The sequence below is a fragment of the Phacochoerus africanus genome, chromosome 3 (assembly GCF_016906955.1).
Source record: "Phacochoerus africanus isolate WHEZ1 chromosome 3, ROS_Pafr_v1, whole genome shotgun sequence".
Lineage (NCBI taxonomy): Eukaryota > Metazoa > Chordata > Mammalia > Artiodactyla > Suidae > Phacochoerus > Phacochoerus africanus.
In genome coordinates, this window is record NC_062546.1 from 21,628,501 (window position 1) to 21,645,097 (window position 16,597).

Below are 16,597 nucleotides of genomic sequence, written 5' to 3' on the forward strand. Positions count from 1 at the left end.
CCCTAGTCTAAAGTTCTTTGGCTCTTTTCCTTCCCTCATTAATCTACAATTGTCTGGATCTACCTCTTCAAGACATGCCATATATTTAAACTTCCACTATCAATAAGGTAGTTCTTCCTATCCCCTGCCTGGACTGTCATAGTGGTCTCTGAATTGGTCACCCTTTTCCAAACATCCTCCACTAGGTCTGATCACGTCACCACACTAGTGAAACCATGGATCAGCCCAGGTAGCCCGTGCCACCTCTTTACAAGGGATATCCCGCTCCCTTCAATCAGCCGCAGTCTGTATTTATCTTATTACATGGTAACCTTCTGGATGACAAGCACCCAGGTCATCTTATGCATCACCTCCAGGAACACCAAAGAAAGGCAATGTCTTGACCACAGAAGTTGTTTAGGAATGTTGATAGTCATTCTCTTAACAACTGCTGATAGTAATTTATCTTACTTCTTCAGTGACAATTTCATGCAAATCCGGAATGCTCAGATCTGCTTTCACAAAAGGAATCTTATCCACCTCTTCAGGAAATGGTCGATGTTTCACAGTATATTTAAATCCAACATCATTTTTAGGAACTGGACGAGGTTCAGGCACAAAAAGCTGTTAAAATAAAACAAGTAACATTATGTTTATTACATTTGGTGTCATCTGTAATGACATGTATTTCCCTGCTCTCTTAGACGCCTATGTTTCCCTAGGATTACATGACACAGGAACTTGGCAAAAATCTACAAATACTACTATTCATGGTAAAGGTAAACAGCTTGCATACCAGTGCACTCTATTTTATTTTTATAAAAATTGTTCATCAACTTATTGTAGATTTTGCGACTTATCAGTCACAACGGTTTATCAGTAGGTTATGGACCTCTACTGCACAGGCCTGTATCCTGCATATTCAGTGGGTCGGCCAATAGATAAGGCACTCAGAGCTTAAGGCTCAAACCTCCTTTTTCCTTAAGGGCTCTGAAATCATTCCATATAATAAAGTGCAAGTTTGGGTCCACCAGGCATCTCTAGACAGTGAGTTAAATAATTAGAACCTCGGCATGCTTAACTGAAAAAGTATGGCACCAGATCTAGGCCTTCATGGCTCCAAATCTCTGCTTTAATATGTATTAGCTATGTGACTGTCATTTTCACATCTTAAAAATGGAAATAACTCATCACAAGACTGTTGTAAGGATTAAATAAAAATACATATGACCTATATTAAATTATCAACCAGTTTTAGTGCCTGTCCTCATCTCCTTCCAAGTCAGTTTTTAATGCTCTCAGTGGCTTATAGTGCTGCTGAATGTGACTGGCATGATGCTACCAGGAGAAAAGCGGGTGAGCTCCACACAGCAAAACATCTCACTTCACAGAGACACTGAGGATGTTCAATTAGCTTAGGCACATGCTCTAATTCTGTGGTCTCTGTCTTCAGTGCTGGGCAAGTTTTATTAAGTATGTTCTAGATTTTTAGTAACTTTAGGTAAAAGCTGACAATGAGATAAATGAAAACGGCATCGGAAAACGACTAAAATCCTACTTAAGTGTTACATACAGAAAGGAAAAAATACTGTTAAGGAAATCCACCAAGACAGTGACAGTGGCTATCTACTTCTGGAGAGTAAGAGCACAGTCGATTTAAAGTTTATTATCTGAATTTTCTAACCTTTGCCCATAAGCAAATTTTATTCACATAACTGTTATTAAAGAAAATAAGCTGTGCCACCACAAAGGAAGATTTCATCAAATTATACTGCATATTTTAAAATTATAGTATATATTACCAATTGTATGGTTATAAATAGTATGAAACAATTTGAAACTAAGTCCTACTGCCAGAGGCATCAAGGATCTGGCCAAATTTTTTTCATAATGGCATGTACCTAAATTTTATGATATTTAACACTGCATGAAAAAAATTCGGGCCATTGTTCAGAACAGCAGTTCTTAGTCGTAAGTAGAGATGTCAGAGTTACCCAGAAAGCTTTTTGAAAACACACATGCCTTGAAGATATCTTTAAAGAGTAATTCAGTGGACCTGAAATTCTAGATGATTCTGATGTGAACTCACTGACTGAGAATCTGGCTTGGATCAAAAAGTTTATTTTGCCTGTGATTTTTGTTGGAATATTATTTAACCTTTAAATCACAAAACACACACGCACTCATTCCTAGTCACTTCCCTGTAACTTCTGATGGATACCTTCTGATTTGCTTTTGCTCCTCTGGGTAAAAGGCAAAGTTGTTGTGCCCAAGCAAGTCTTCCAGACATTCCCCGGACCAGCACAGTGACAGAGGGGAAAAAATCATCTGGAATAAAACGTTGGTATTAAAAGCTTTAATTCCTGACAACATATAAAATATCCCTATTGTCAACTTTACAGCCTCTAAAAATCAAGCCTTAGCACAGTATTTCTCAAACTTTGTCATATCCATGTACCATCTCACCATATATCACTTTCATCCTTTATGAACCACCTCTGTGAATTCTGTCATGTCCATGTACCATTGTTACTACTGTCTTACTTTGTATCAATCACTTTCTTCCCTTTTTTAAAAAAGTTAACATTTTTAAAAGAAATTACGTATTTTGATTTTAAAACTAGACCATGAGGAGTTTTGATCCCCTTGTCTGGGAACTTCCATATGCCACGGGTGTGGCCCTAAATGGACCAAAAAAAAAAAAAAGTAAGACCATGAATTTTAGCGTGCCAATTATATATATATTTAAAACATGTTTAAAGATACATGAAATAGGGAATTCCCTGGTGGCTCAGTGGGTTAAGAGTCTAGTGCTGATGTTACATCCACCCATGCCTTTGTGTACCACTGCCCACCACATGTAGGCACTGTTCTATCCCAGCAGAAGTTCAGGGGCAGGAAGAAGAGGGGTAAAGAATTCACGATGGACTTCCTGAGTGACCCAGATCTTTCTTCCTAGTCCCTTCTTTTGTCTCTGCTATAGGAGTCAACTTATTTAAACTTCCCTCTCACTTCTGTTTTTCGGTTGTTTTTTTTTTTGTCTTTTTAGGCCTGCACCCACGGCCTATGGAGGTTCCCAGGCTAGGGGTCAAATCAGAGCTATAGCTGCCCCCCTACACCACAACCACAGTAACGAGGGACCCAAGCAGCGTCTGCGACCTACACCACAACGTAGCTCACCACAACGTTGGGTCCTAAACCCTCTGAGCAAGGTCAGGGATTGAACCCACATCCTCACGGATGCTAGCTGGGTTTGTTAACCGCTGAGCCACTACGGGAACTCCTCACTTCTGTTATTAACTATTACAGTGAACCATTAAAATGTCCTTGTACATCTATAAAATCCCAAATGTTTTTACTTTTTTTTTTGCCATTTCTTGGGCTGCTCCCGTGGCATATGGAGATTCCCAGGCTAGGGGAAGCTGTAGCTGCCAGCCTAACCGCCAGAGCTATAGCAACGCAGAATCTGAGCTGCGTCTGCAACCTACATCACAGCTCACAGCAATGCCAGATCGTTAACCCACTGAGCAAGGGCAGGGATCAAACCCGAAACCTCATGGTTCCTAGATGGATTCGTTAACCACTGCGCCACGACAGGAATTCCTGTTTTTACTTTTGATACAGACTTCCAAGGCAATGAAATTACTTAGAATGACAGCAGCAGAGTATTAAAAATTGTGGAAAAGAGTTGACACTTAACCCCATGCCAGAAAACCTGGAGGGGATAATGGGATTTTACAGATCTTTATCAGGTGGCTTGGGAGTGGGAAGCTGAAGGAATCATGAATAACTGGCCCAAGCCAGGGAATAAAGTCAAGCAATCACCGGGTCTAAGGTAGAGAAGGATGGGATGCTGGCAGGAAAGACTTAGGACCAGTGCTTTTGGAGTTGGGCAATGATTAAAGGCCCCATTTGTTTCATATTAAAGTCACTGTATCTTACCACAGCATGACGGAAACCTGTGATGGTATTCATTTATCCCTGAACTACTGGGAAATGTTTCATTTTACTTTACGGATTTAAGAGAATCTGCATGGCCCTCTAAAACCACTTTCACCTTTGTAAAAATAAGAAGGCAAGTCTTTAATAACGGAGAAAATCCTGTCACTGTGGGAAAACTGTAACAGAGTATGAGGTTCAGAAAATTTGGATTCTAGTCCCAGTCATACACTAGAAGCATATATACCATCTACTTCTCTAGTAACCCTGGTCAAGTCACATACTTTCTCTGAGCCCCAGTTTCTTCACCTGTAAACAAGGAAACTGTACACGAGGTGATTCCCTGGGTCTCTCTGTGAGCCCAGAGATTCTGTAACCCTCACTTTTCTTCACCTTTCCAGCAATAAGAATATGCTTCCTTTACATACCAGCTGATTCCAATTAATATCAGGAAAAAATGGATTTTGAGTAGTCTGCATTGCTGTGGTAATCACGTACCTTGAGATGGTTTATAACTGGGGGAAATAGGGGAGGAAAACAGTGCATGTTTTGTCAATGGAAAAGCACTGAAAGATTTTCAGAAGGGCACTGGCACGGTAAGATCTGCATTTAAGGATAAAGACAATGGTGGCATCAAGTAGGATGTAGGTATGGGTAAGGAACTTTGGAACTGAATGAAGAGAGAATCAGGTCAGGTAGGAAGCAACTGCAATTACCTAGGCAAGAAATCATAAGATCCTGCATTTGGCTGTATCGGGAGGGATGCAGAGAAAAGACGATTCCAAAGTCACTGGGAAGGTAGAAACGTGGAAACCAACTACATAAGGGGAGTAACAGGAGGGAGCAGGTAAAGATGACTCCTCCAATTTCTAGCCTGTATGGGTGGCATCAATAACTAAAAAAGAACAATGTGGCCTGAGGGGAAGGAAGGAAGAGTAATAAATAATGATTTTTACAAACTTTTTACTTTTTTTTATTTTTTGGTCTTTCTGCCATTTCTTGGGCCGCTCCCACGGCATATGGAGGTTCCCAGGCCAGGGGTCGAGTCGGAGCTGTAGCCACCGGCCTCCGCCAGAGCCGCAGGAATGCGGGATTCAAGCCACGTCTGCAACCTATATCACAGCAACACCAGATCCTCAACCCACTGAGCAAGGCCAGGGATCGAACTCATACCCTCATATATACTAGTTGGGATCTTTTTTTTTGTCTTTTTGCCATTTTTTGGGCCACTCCCTTGGCATATGGAGGTTCCCAGGCTAGGGGTCGAATCGGAGCTATAGCTGCCGGCCTACACCACAGCCACAGCAACGCAGGATCTGAGCCGCGTCTGCGACCTACACCACAGCTCACGGCAACGCTGGATCCTTAACCCACTGAGCAAGGCCAGGGCTCGAACCCGCAACCTCATGGTTCCTAGTTGGATTCGTTAACCACTGGAACTCCAACAAACTTTTTACAAAACCTAAGGAGCTCTTTTCTGATATTTCAGATGCAGAAAAGAGCCTCAAAAGATTGTATTTAATGTGTATATTCAATTTTCTGACCCTCAATTTTTCAGTCATTATTATTTCACAATTTGAAGACTTTTTTTTTTTCTTTTTTTGGCTGCGGCATGTGGAAATTACTGGGCCAGGGACTGAACCTGAGCCACTGCAGTGACAATGCCAGATTCTTAACCCACTGTGCCACAGGGGAACTCCTAGAAGCCTTTTCGACAAATGTAAAATACTTATAATTTTCAGCTTTCCTTCCCCAATCCTGGAGACAGCTTGCTAGTACCAATGAACATGTTGACTTAGCAGTGGAAAAAGCCCAAAGTGCTGAAACTTACTCTGTTCATTTCCAAGAGGTTGCTCCAGCATTGCCAGGATGACACTGTTATCCAAGACAAAGTACCGGAAGCTATGCTTGTTGATGGTTGGCAGCCTGGAGTATTTAATCAAAGTGGTCTCATTCACCAGACTACAAGGAGAGGCAGGACCACTGGGTGAAGGAAACGCGCCAAGCAGCTGCATAATACTATAGAGAATGCAAAAGATAGCAGTTAATTCCCAAAGCAAACACTTAAGTTTTTACCTTATGCATCAATCAATCTGTCCTTCTGTTTTTTTGGATTTTAACTGACACAGACATGCTTCCTCTTTGAGGGTCAGATATACTCCCCATGATGGATGCCAAGGTGGGCTGTCCACACTTATTTCCTGCTCCAAAACTGAAAGATTCATTCCTTCAGATGCAGGGGGATGGTGGCCATAGCTTTCATCTGAGCTCTAAAGAGGCCAGTGAGAACCACTTCACTCAAGATCACAGCTTCCTCCTGAGACAGCTTACGTCCAATGACTTGCTGATGCAGGGGTATAAGTTCCAGCCCCTAGGCCCCAACAAAAGAGAATTCTGAAGGGCCAGTCCAGCTCCAGAGCTTTTTGTTGCAAATGCATCACAATTTAGTGGTTCCCTGCACTCAGTCCTACTTCCCTCATTCCCCCATAAGGGTTGATCCTGAGAGCACTTTCCAATAAACCTCTTTCAAGAAATTTTCTCTCTAAATTTGCTACCCAGGGAACACGACTAAACATACTTCCAGACCATGAAGCTCCTAAAGATATATTTTAAAAAATGTGTCTGCTCCAGGTTTCAGGATTATGCTAGCTAAAGCACTCTAGACCTAGAAAAGGACCCCGAATCAGCCAACCCCCCTCAATTTTCAGACAAGGAAACTTAGGCTCAGATGATATGTGATCACTGAGAGACCAGAACCAGGGGCCGTGAATAGAAATCCTCATTTTACAGATAAGGAATTTTATGCACTAATAGCTACAACTCACAGAACTGTTGTAATTGTTAAATAAGAACATATACCAAAAAATGTTCTGTAAACTGGAATTCAAGTGATCAAGTCTTAACATTCAGAAATGTTTATATCCACAGAGATTTCTGCATACATTCAATGAATAATAATAACTTACATATATATACCCCTTACCATGTGCCAGGCACTAGGTCTAAGCACTTTACACATATTATTTTATTTAGTTATTATAACAACCCTATGGGATAGGTACCATTATTATTCCCATCTCTTAATTGAGAAACTGAAACACAGAAAGAATCTTGCTAGGAATAGAAAGATTTTATCTTAGAGCCCTAATATCACCTGGCCCTTCATGTGCAACTTACTTAGAAAGCTAGTATTCCCCAACACCACTTTCCTCATCTCAGTCCTCCGTTTGAGAGGCCCCTCCCTTTCTCTTCCATTGTTTTTTTTTGTTTTTTTTTCCTTTTCTGTTTTTACAGACGAAGCTGCAGCATATGAAAGTTCCCAGGCTAGGAGTCAAATCGGAGCTGCAGCTGAGGCCTACACCACAGCCACAGCAAAACCGGCTCCAGGTCACATCTGCGACCTATGCCGCAGCTTCTGGCAATGCCAGATCCTCATGGAGACTCTGTCTGGTCCTTAACTCGCTGAGCTACAATGGGAACTCCTCTCTGTCATTCTAATGCTTGAACCCGAATCTTTCTGATACTAAAAGGCAATATTGCTCAACAGGTATTTTTCATTTTCTCTCCTCCTAGGAGGAGGACTATCTGAGAAGTTCAGGAACCAGGAGAATTTCACAATGAATTAAGGCCTAAGGATTTGTGGAAAACCAGGAGACCAGTAATGGAAAAATGTGGGTTTCTATAGAGCACAGGACAGAGATGGTTGCCACAAAGCATATGGACCATGTGAGCCTATGTTCCATGCAAGATTCTAAGACATTATCAAATAGGATGCTGGCAAGGGAACAAGTAATTAAGATCATCACACCAGCCTAAACACATTTTCTCTTCTTGATAATGATTAGACTGGAAAGGCAGAGAAATATCTCTGAAATAAAGACATGCCACTTTATTGATAAATACGTAGACAAGATTTTAAAATCCTTATGAACCTGAAGGGAAATCCCTTATCACATAGAGGACCTGTGCGGCACAGATCACAACTGTGGCTCAGATCTGATCCCTGGCCTGGGAACTCCTAAGCCACGAGGTAGCCCCAAAAAATACATAAATAAAATAAAAGAAGAAAAACATAATGAAATTTTTAAAGCCTCAAAGATTTTAGTTGACTTAGTGCTCATCTATCAGGTTCTGAAAAACCCAATGTAGTCTGCAAGGATATTTTAGTGAAAATATAATATTCTACAGAGTGTAAAGGTCACTAGACCTTTAGCCTACTATACTCACTGAACGACCTTTAGAGAGGTACAGTCAAACCTTCACCACTGAAAGGTACTTTAACACCCTGTCATATGAAAAACAGCTGAAGGTAGTGACAGAAATGAACCAGAAAGAACACAAGCATTGTTGTCAGATATTGCTACTCTTTGGACAAAAGGATTTCATCATCAAAAGTTTGAATCAGAACCATGGGTAGAAGTTAAAGTGGGAGAGATTTCAGCTCAATGTAAATACAAAGTTTTTAACAACTAAAATGAAATGAGAAACCTCTGAGGTTAAAGTATCCCAAAACTAGAGGCTAAATAACTTGGTACATGATCTTAAAGGTGACTTAAGCAGAGGAGCTGCTGAAATGACTTCAGAGAGTCCTAATGCACAACAAAGGGAAAAATACCAAGCAGCAGCTCTGCATTCCATAATCATCGATGTCTAGGCTGGGGAGACAACACTAGCATGTATTAAGTATAACCAGGTGTGATCAGGACAGGACAGAATTCCATGCTGTGTGGTAGGGTCAGACTGAATGAGCACAGATGTGTAGAAAAGAAGTAGAATAATAAGTGAGAGCAGTCTGGACTAGGATACCATCTGAGGTTAGAGGGATGGAGGAAATGCATTCAAAAGTCAAGTCTACTGAGTTCCCTGGTGGCCGAGTGGTTAAGGACTCAGCATTGCCACTGCCATGGACCAGGTTTAACCCCTGGCCTGGGAATTTCCACATGCCATGGGTGTGGCCAAAAAACAATTTAAAGTTTATTGGACTCAGTCATGGGCTTCATAAGTGAGAAAAGGAGTTAAAGTTTTGTGTCTGCATAACTGGAAACCAGCAATGACAGGGACATAGAGCTGTAACTGTGAGAGGGACAGAGAAAACTGGTTTTGGATATGCTTCATGATGACTCTTCAGGGCCCTCTTCAAGACTTGAAACTGAAGCTATCGTTTGTAGAGCTGCCAGCAGAGACAAGGCAGGGGAGACACCTGGCTGGGTTAGTGGGAAGCATCCCAGGACTCTCTACTCACTCCGAGCTCATATCCAATCCTCATTGCCAATTATACTCTCAATGGAATGTCCCATCCAGGCTAAGATGCAGCAAACTTATTTTTTGTATAATGCAGAGTCCCAGTAAGCATTTTTCCTGATTTTCTAGCTATGAGCCAAACCTTCACAAAGTCATCAAAAGCCCAGCATTAGCATAATGAGCAGGACTAAACTAAAGCAAGTATGCTTCTAAAACTTTACGGAATGACCTAAGCCAAGAGGAACAGAAATAAACCCAAATTTATTGTGCATGCCCCAAGTTACTGAAGGTCACTGAACTCATAAAACATTCTGGGATCTTGGTAAGGGCTGATTTACACATAAATCTTCTACAAACTGTGTCACCTCCCTCTTTAAGAAGACCAAGGATGAGCCAACCCAGACTGAAGTGACATAACTTCTTCCTGCTTTTATGTTGTTCTGGGTCCACATCCACCCTTTTTCATATACCCCATCTTTCCATCTGTACTGATTCTACCTAATCTTCTCCACCTACCTCTTTCTTTCAGTTGATAAATGTGCCTACTGCCTTCCTTTCCTCTTCCTGCTCTGCTCACCTACTAGCCAAACACAAACGCTCTCAACTCTCTCTGCTTTTTCAAGGCGCCAACCTGTCTCCTTCCGTTCACTACCAAAATGCTTGAAACACGAGTCTTTTCTTGCTGCCTTCATCACCCTGCAATCTGACTTACAGCTCCAAACTACCCATTCTCTAGGAGTCAGGTCAATGTCATTTTCCTTAGAAATCTTACTTTGATTTCCCCTAATCTGGAAGCATTCATTTCCCCCTTCCAATACCCAGCATTTTATTTGTACCTCTTCTCTTAGAGCATCTGTTTTCCACCTAATATTATAGATATTTGTGTTCACATCTTATCTTCCCTATTGGATGAGAAGTTCTTTGAGGGTGGTTAAGTGGATCTGATTTATCTTTACAATTCTATTACCAGTTCACAAGAAGTTCATAAATCTTGGCTGAATGAATCTGTAATATGTAATATAAATGGTGCAGCAGAGAATACAAACCACTAAGCTGCAAAGCAAGAGACCTAATGGTGTGACCACAGACATACCCCGTCTCTGCACTTAGCCACCGAAGTGAGGTGGTGGGTAAGGTTCTCCAAAATCCTTTCCAGCTCTAACATGATACCACTTGAATTACCGTCAACCAGCAGAGACAAACAAGGACCCCAAACTCTTAGCCCCAAGTTCCTGGTTTCCTTTGGTCCAAAGTATCCTAAATGGATTATGTCACTTAATGCTGAATGACTGGAGGAGATGAAACAACACAGGATCCCATCTAATCCCATCTAGCTCCTAGGCACAATCCCTGTAGAATCACTTTCATACCATGTTAGGGTGGCTTCAGCAGCATCCTTCACCCTCATAGATGCAGGGTTTGGCTCTTTATCTCCTTTGTACTTGACTTCCTGCTCACTATTCTTGGACTTGCTTCCTGAAATACCCAGTTCCACAATCTCCAACACTTCCTTAAGACAGTCCTAGAAGAAGGAAAGGCACATTACTTTTTGTAATACATCTATTTTATCAAAACGCAAGGAAACAGATCAACATGCCAATAGTGCTTGTGTTTTGGTGTTAGGGCTCTAGTTTCTTTCTCATTTGCTTTAATAGGTATATATTAACTTCATACAATATAATTAAATAAACTTCCCCCCAATTTTTTTTAAAGCACTAAATTTAAGTGTTCAGAGATTTTGAGAGTAAGTAAAGATAAATTCAATTTTATCGGTCACAATTCTTGTAAAACTCACTGTACTATAAATAGTGAAGCCCAAGTAAAAGAGATGTAACAGTAATTCAGTTAAACCTGAATGGTTTAAAACATGTTAGATTATCCAAAGGGAAGCTCATCAATTATCGACATTTTTAAGCAATTTCTAGTGTCATAACCTCAGAAGTCATAATGAAAATGACTAAGATTAAATCAACAGTATTAAAAGCTCTCTATCTCTTCTTTTATTTACACTGTGAATTCTTTTTTTTTTACAGGTTTGCAAATTTTTTTATTCAAGAAATGATTAAACGTGTCCATCTATGATTTTTTTTTTTTTAACACTGTAAATTCTTTATACCTGCCTGCCTTCCCATAAGAAAAGTATTACATGGAACAATGGTAGGGAAAGCAGCCTAGATATTTGTGTCTACTTGAAAAGAAACATATGTGAAATGACATTTTTGGATACAAGCAACTTTAAGAATGAGCTGTGCTTTAGGTTTGAGCCTGGCTATCAACTATCCCTCTTGATTTGATGACTAGTGACTAAGGTACCTACTGGCCATCTCAAGGCTACTACCCTTTCAAGAAAGAACATTTTTTTTCTTTGAATTAGAGCAGCAGCTATGGTCTATACCACAGCCACAGCCACACCAGATCCAAGCTGCATCTGCAACCTATGCCACAACTTGTGTCAATGCCTATCCCTAACCTACTGAGCAAGGCCAGAGATCAAAGCCACATCCTCACAGAGACAACATTGGGTTTTTAACCCACTGAGCCACAACAGGAACCTCAGAAAGAACATTCTTGATAGTTCATAGATAAATTATCTAAAGCCCCATCTTTTAAAAGAACTTCTCTAAAGGTTAATTTGCAACCAAACACAGTTGACTCTTCAACAACATGAGGGTTAGAGCTGCTGACCCTTCAGAGTACAGTAAAAAAATCCATGAATAGGAGTTCCCTGGTGGCCTGGTGGTTAAGGATCCAGTGTTGCTACTGCAGTGGCTCAGGTCACTGCTGTGGCACAGGTTTGATCCCTGGCCCAGAAGCTTCCACATGCCATGGGTGTGACAAAAAAAAAAAAAAAATCCACATATAAATTATAGTCAGCCCTCCTCCATATACATAGCTCCTCCTTATCCACAGTTCCACATTTGCAAATTCAACCAATCATGAATCACGTAATGGTGTTGTATATACTATTTTAAAAAATTTGCAAACAAGCAGCCCCACACAGTTCGACCCCATGTTGTTCAAAGATCAACTGTATGATGACATTTTTTGAGTTGTGCTCAAAAGGACACATGTTCTCTTGAAACCGAACAAGTATATTCAGTTTAAAGAATGTGATGTTGCGTTTAAATTTGGATATTCTCTTTTAAAAGACATTTTCCCAGCATACATTTTTGTTTCTATTTACTGTTTGAGGATCCAGTAAACTAACCTTTTCATCAAGCATATCAGGGTGCTCTGTCAGCCAGACACAGAGACACTGAAAAGCTGCTACTATCATGGAGTGTAGATCCCGGGAGTGGAGAGGAGCTGGCCGACTACACTGGTACACGATGTAGCTGCACACAGAACTGATGGCTCGCTTCCGGTCTCCTGAGTCAACCATCACCTTCACCTAAGCGTATTTGTATGGGGAACACAGTTAGCCAGAAACCACTGTACCTTTTCAAAGCCTCTACACTGAGGCTCAGCCTTTCTGATAATGTGACACACCACAGGAAGCCTTGACTTTTAAAATATTATTTATATAGAAGAACGTAGTATTTCAGCTATACCACCGTATACTACTCTATAATAAAAATAGAGGGCATTTTTCAAATCCTAACGCAGTATTTCATTTTCCATGCTCTAAAACCCGAACTCCTGGGGGGCACCTACTCATCACTGCCACAGATCACAAGAATGGCTGGCAATGGAACATGTGCACATTTCTGAAGCCCCCTAACCAAACCCCACAGTGATCTCTAAGGGGTACAAAGTTCCGTGCAGCTGCTCAGAGGTATAATTAACACACAGTAAATTACACATATTTAAATATACAATTTGATAAATTTTGGCATAGGTATACACCTATGAACTATGAGCACAATCAAGATGGCGATATGCTCATCATCCTGCAAATTCCTCAGGCACCTTTGTAATACTTCCACTTCTTTTTGCCCCTGCTTAGGTTACTGCTGCTTTGCTTTCTGTCACTATAGGTTAACTTGCATTTTCTAGAGTTTTATTTAAATAAAATCACAGAATACTATACTATGGAGTAGGGGGAAATCTGGTTTCTCTTACTCAGCATAATCATTTTGAGATTAATCCACATTTTTGGGTGTATCAATCAGTCATTCCTTTTTATTGCTTAGTATTCCCTTATATGGATTATATACCACAACTCATTTATCCAGTCACCTGCTGGACATTTGAATTGTTTCCAACTTTTGAATATTACAAATAAAGCTGCTATAAACATTCACATACATGTTTTTGTATGGACATATACTCTCTTATTTCCTGCGAGTGGACTAACTGGATCATACGATAGATGTAAATTTAATTTTTAAGGACCCACCAAGCTGTTTTCTAAAATAATTGGATTGATTAACATTCCCTTCAACAGTACAAAGAGTACATGAGTTCCAATTCTTCTCTATCACCACCAAACATTTGGTATAGTCAGTCTTTTAAATATGAACCATCCTGACAGATAGGGAGTGGTTTTAATTGCATTTCCCTAATAAGTAATGATAATAAGCATATTTTCATGTGCTTATTTGCCATCAGTATATCTTCTTTGGCAAAATACGTGTTCAAGCTTTTGCCCATTTTAAGATTGGGTTGTTTGCTGTATTATCTTGGCACCTCCAGATCCAGGTGCTAAGAAGACCCTGTTATGCAGTGGGCACTGGTTAGAGCAGGACAGACAGCTCTGGCTTCCTAACCTTCTGTCCCAAGATGGAAATGGTGGATAAAATCTCATCTTTAGGGTCCACAGTGCTCATGTGGTCAGAGGCAGGGTCCACTGGCTCCCAGGCCTGGTCTTACCACTTGGGTCCAGGACAGCATGATCTTCACTGTGATGCCCAGCACAGCATATCTGAGTAGTATGTGGCACATGACGGTATCAATATAGTAGTTAACAGGATCCTCACTGTGGATCATCACACCATCCAGAAACTTCATGGATTTGGCCCTCTGTCCTTGGAGTTTCCCTGACACCCATGATCCTGTAGCCCTTGGCCCCACTCTCCATGATGAACTGCAGCATCCCATAGGAGGGCTCTGCCTAGCAACCCCTCCTAGGAGTTTGCAATGCAGACTCCATCTGGACAAAGGCACACAGACCTCTGGCAGCCACCTTTCCAGGAAAAGCTCTACACAGCCTTCAGAGAAGCCAAACTTCTTCTGAACTACGTTGGTCAATTCCAGGATCCACACGTTCTTCTCACCAAGGACATTCTGCATCCTGGAGGCCAAGGTAATGATTTCTGTCCTGGTTGGTATAATTCAGACCTCAATTCCAGAGTAGTCATCTTTGGCAAGTCTCTGAGTGAGGAACTCTTTCAGTTTAATTCTGAAGAAGCCATCAACAACAAGCATCCCTTTCTTGGAAATTTTCATCACCATATTGCACATCACCAAAAGGAAAGGTTATTACTCAGCTTTGAGAATTCTTTACATGATCTGGATATAGGTCCTTTATCACATACATTCTCTGGAAAACTTTCTCCCAATCTGTGACTTGTCATCTCATTCTCCTAACAGCATTTTTTGAAGACCATTGGATTTTAGGTTTTTTGTTTTTTGGTTTTTTTTTTGCCACCCTGTGGCATATGGAGCTCCAGGGCCAGAGATCAGATCCGAGAAGTGGCTGCAACCTAAGCCATAGCTGTGGCAACGCCGGACCCCTAACCCACTATGCTGGACTGGGAATCAAACCCACTTCCCAGTGCTCCCAAGATGCTGCCGAGCCCATTGTGCCACAGCAGGAGCTCCAGGTTTTAGTTTTTAAAAAGTCAGATTTAAAAGTTTGTTCCTCTATGGTATAATATCTAAGAAATCTCTGTATAACCCAAATCTTAGTACAACTGACAACAATTTTCTCCCATGATTCCTTCTAGAGTTTAGAATTTAAGTTTTATATTTAGGTCTACAATCCATTTTGGGGGTAATTTCTGTACACAGCACAAAATATGAATCAAAGGAGTTTTTTGTAATATGAGTATCTGATTGTTCCAGCGCCAAATGCTGAAAAGACTATCTTTTATCCTTTGAATTATCACTGTACCTTTGTCAAAAATTGAATGTCCATACATGTGTGGATCTACTTCTGGACTCCCTATACTATTCTACTGATCTGTCTGTTTATCCTTATTTCAATACCAAACTGTTTTGACTATTGTAGCTTTATGGTAAGTCTTAAAATCAAGTCGTATAAGCCCTTTATAATTCGTTAGGTCCGGAGAGCACTCCATCTAGGACCAATTACCCCTACTACTGAGAGTGCACTGAAGGTCACAGGCAACAGTACCTTGCCCTCAAAGACAAGCACGGTCCTGCACATCTCACAAATGGCTGTTATTACCTCCTGCATCAATAACTGCTCCTCACAAACTATGGCCATTACACCTACTCCTGAGAATCTGTGAGGTAAACTCTAAGTGGTGGGGAGAAGGTCTTAGGTTTTTTGCCTATTTTGTCTCTCATGACTTAGGTGAGTCACAGCCTTACCTAAGCGTTACCTAAAATGGGGGCTGGAATTTTATCTTCTCAGACAATATCACCTTACCTGTATATAACACTTTTGTGTTTACAAAGTGTTCTACATATTTCACTTCATTTCATCCTCACATCACCAGGTGTTATACACAAGACAATCCTTCCCATTTCACAGATAATACTTGATGTCAGTGAAGATATGGAGAGAGCTGAACCTTCCTATATGACTAGTGGAAAGGTACACTGATTCAGTTGCTGTAGAAAACAATTTGGCAGCTCCTCAAAAAGTTAAATATGGAATTACCATATGACCCAGCAATTCCACTCCTAGGTATATATCCAAAATAATCGAAAATTGATATTCAAATAAATACATGTACCTGCATGTTCACAGCAGCACTGTTCATAATAGCCAAAATGTGCAACAGAGGAACAGACGGACAAACTGGTACATAAATATGATGGAACATCATTCATCCATAAAATGGAATGAAACTGTGACATAGGTTATAACATAAGTGAACCTCAAAAACATATCAAGTGAAAGCAGCTATATACAAAAGGTCACATTTTAATTTATATAAAATATCCAGAACAGGTAAATCCATAGAGACAGACTATAGATTGATGGTTGCTAGGCATTAGGGGAAAGGGAGACCAGGAAGCAATTGCTTACTGAGTATAGGGTTTCTTTTGGGGGGGTGCTAAGTGTTTTGGAACTAGACAGAGGTAATGGTTGCACAACACTGTGAAAGCACTTAATAGGCACTGAATTGTTGTTCACTATTAAATGGTTGAATTTATGCTACGTGAATTTCACCTCAATAAAAAAAAAAAAAAAACACTTAGAGAAATGCAAACGGGCTCTAAGGTTGCACAAAATTGAAATAAGATCCATGAAAGAAATTTGAAAGTAGAGCCAATTTTCACTTATCTGTGATAACAGAAAACA

The 16,597-nt window shown here is 40.6% G+C and overlaps 1 protein-coding gene and 1 pseudogene across 3 annotated transcripts in view; both read right to left on the reverse strand.

Moving 5' to 3' along the window:
- RALGAPB (Ral GTPase activating protein non-catalytic subunit beta) overlaps positions 1-16,597 on the reverse strand; it is a 102,430-nt gene that overhangs the window by 29,906 nt on the left and 55,927 nt on the right. For all 3 annotated transcript variants that reach the window (XM_047771107.1, XM_047771106.1, XM_047771105.1), the window contains 5 exons: positions 12,368-12,550; positions 10,530-10,681; positions 5,750-5,937; positions 2,201-2,307; positions 451-603 (listed from right to left, as the gene is read on the reverse strand). In XM_047771107.1, coding sequence (XP_047627063.1) covers positions 451-603; positions 2,201-2,307; positions 5,750-5,937; positions 10,530-10,681; positions 12,368-12,550 — 783 coding nt within the window. The remainder of the gene's footprint in view (positions 1-450; positions 604-2,200; positions 2,308-5,749; positions 5,938-10,529; positions 10,682-12,367; positions 12,551-16,597) is intronic.
- Positions 13,400-14,814, reverse strand: LOC125122594 (40S ribosomal protein S3-like; annotated as a pseudogene).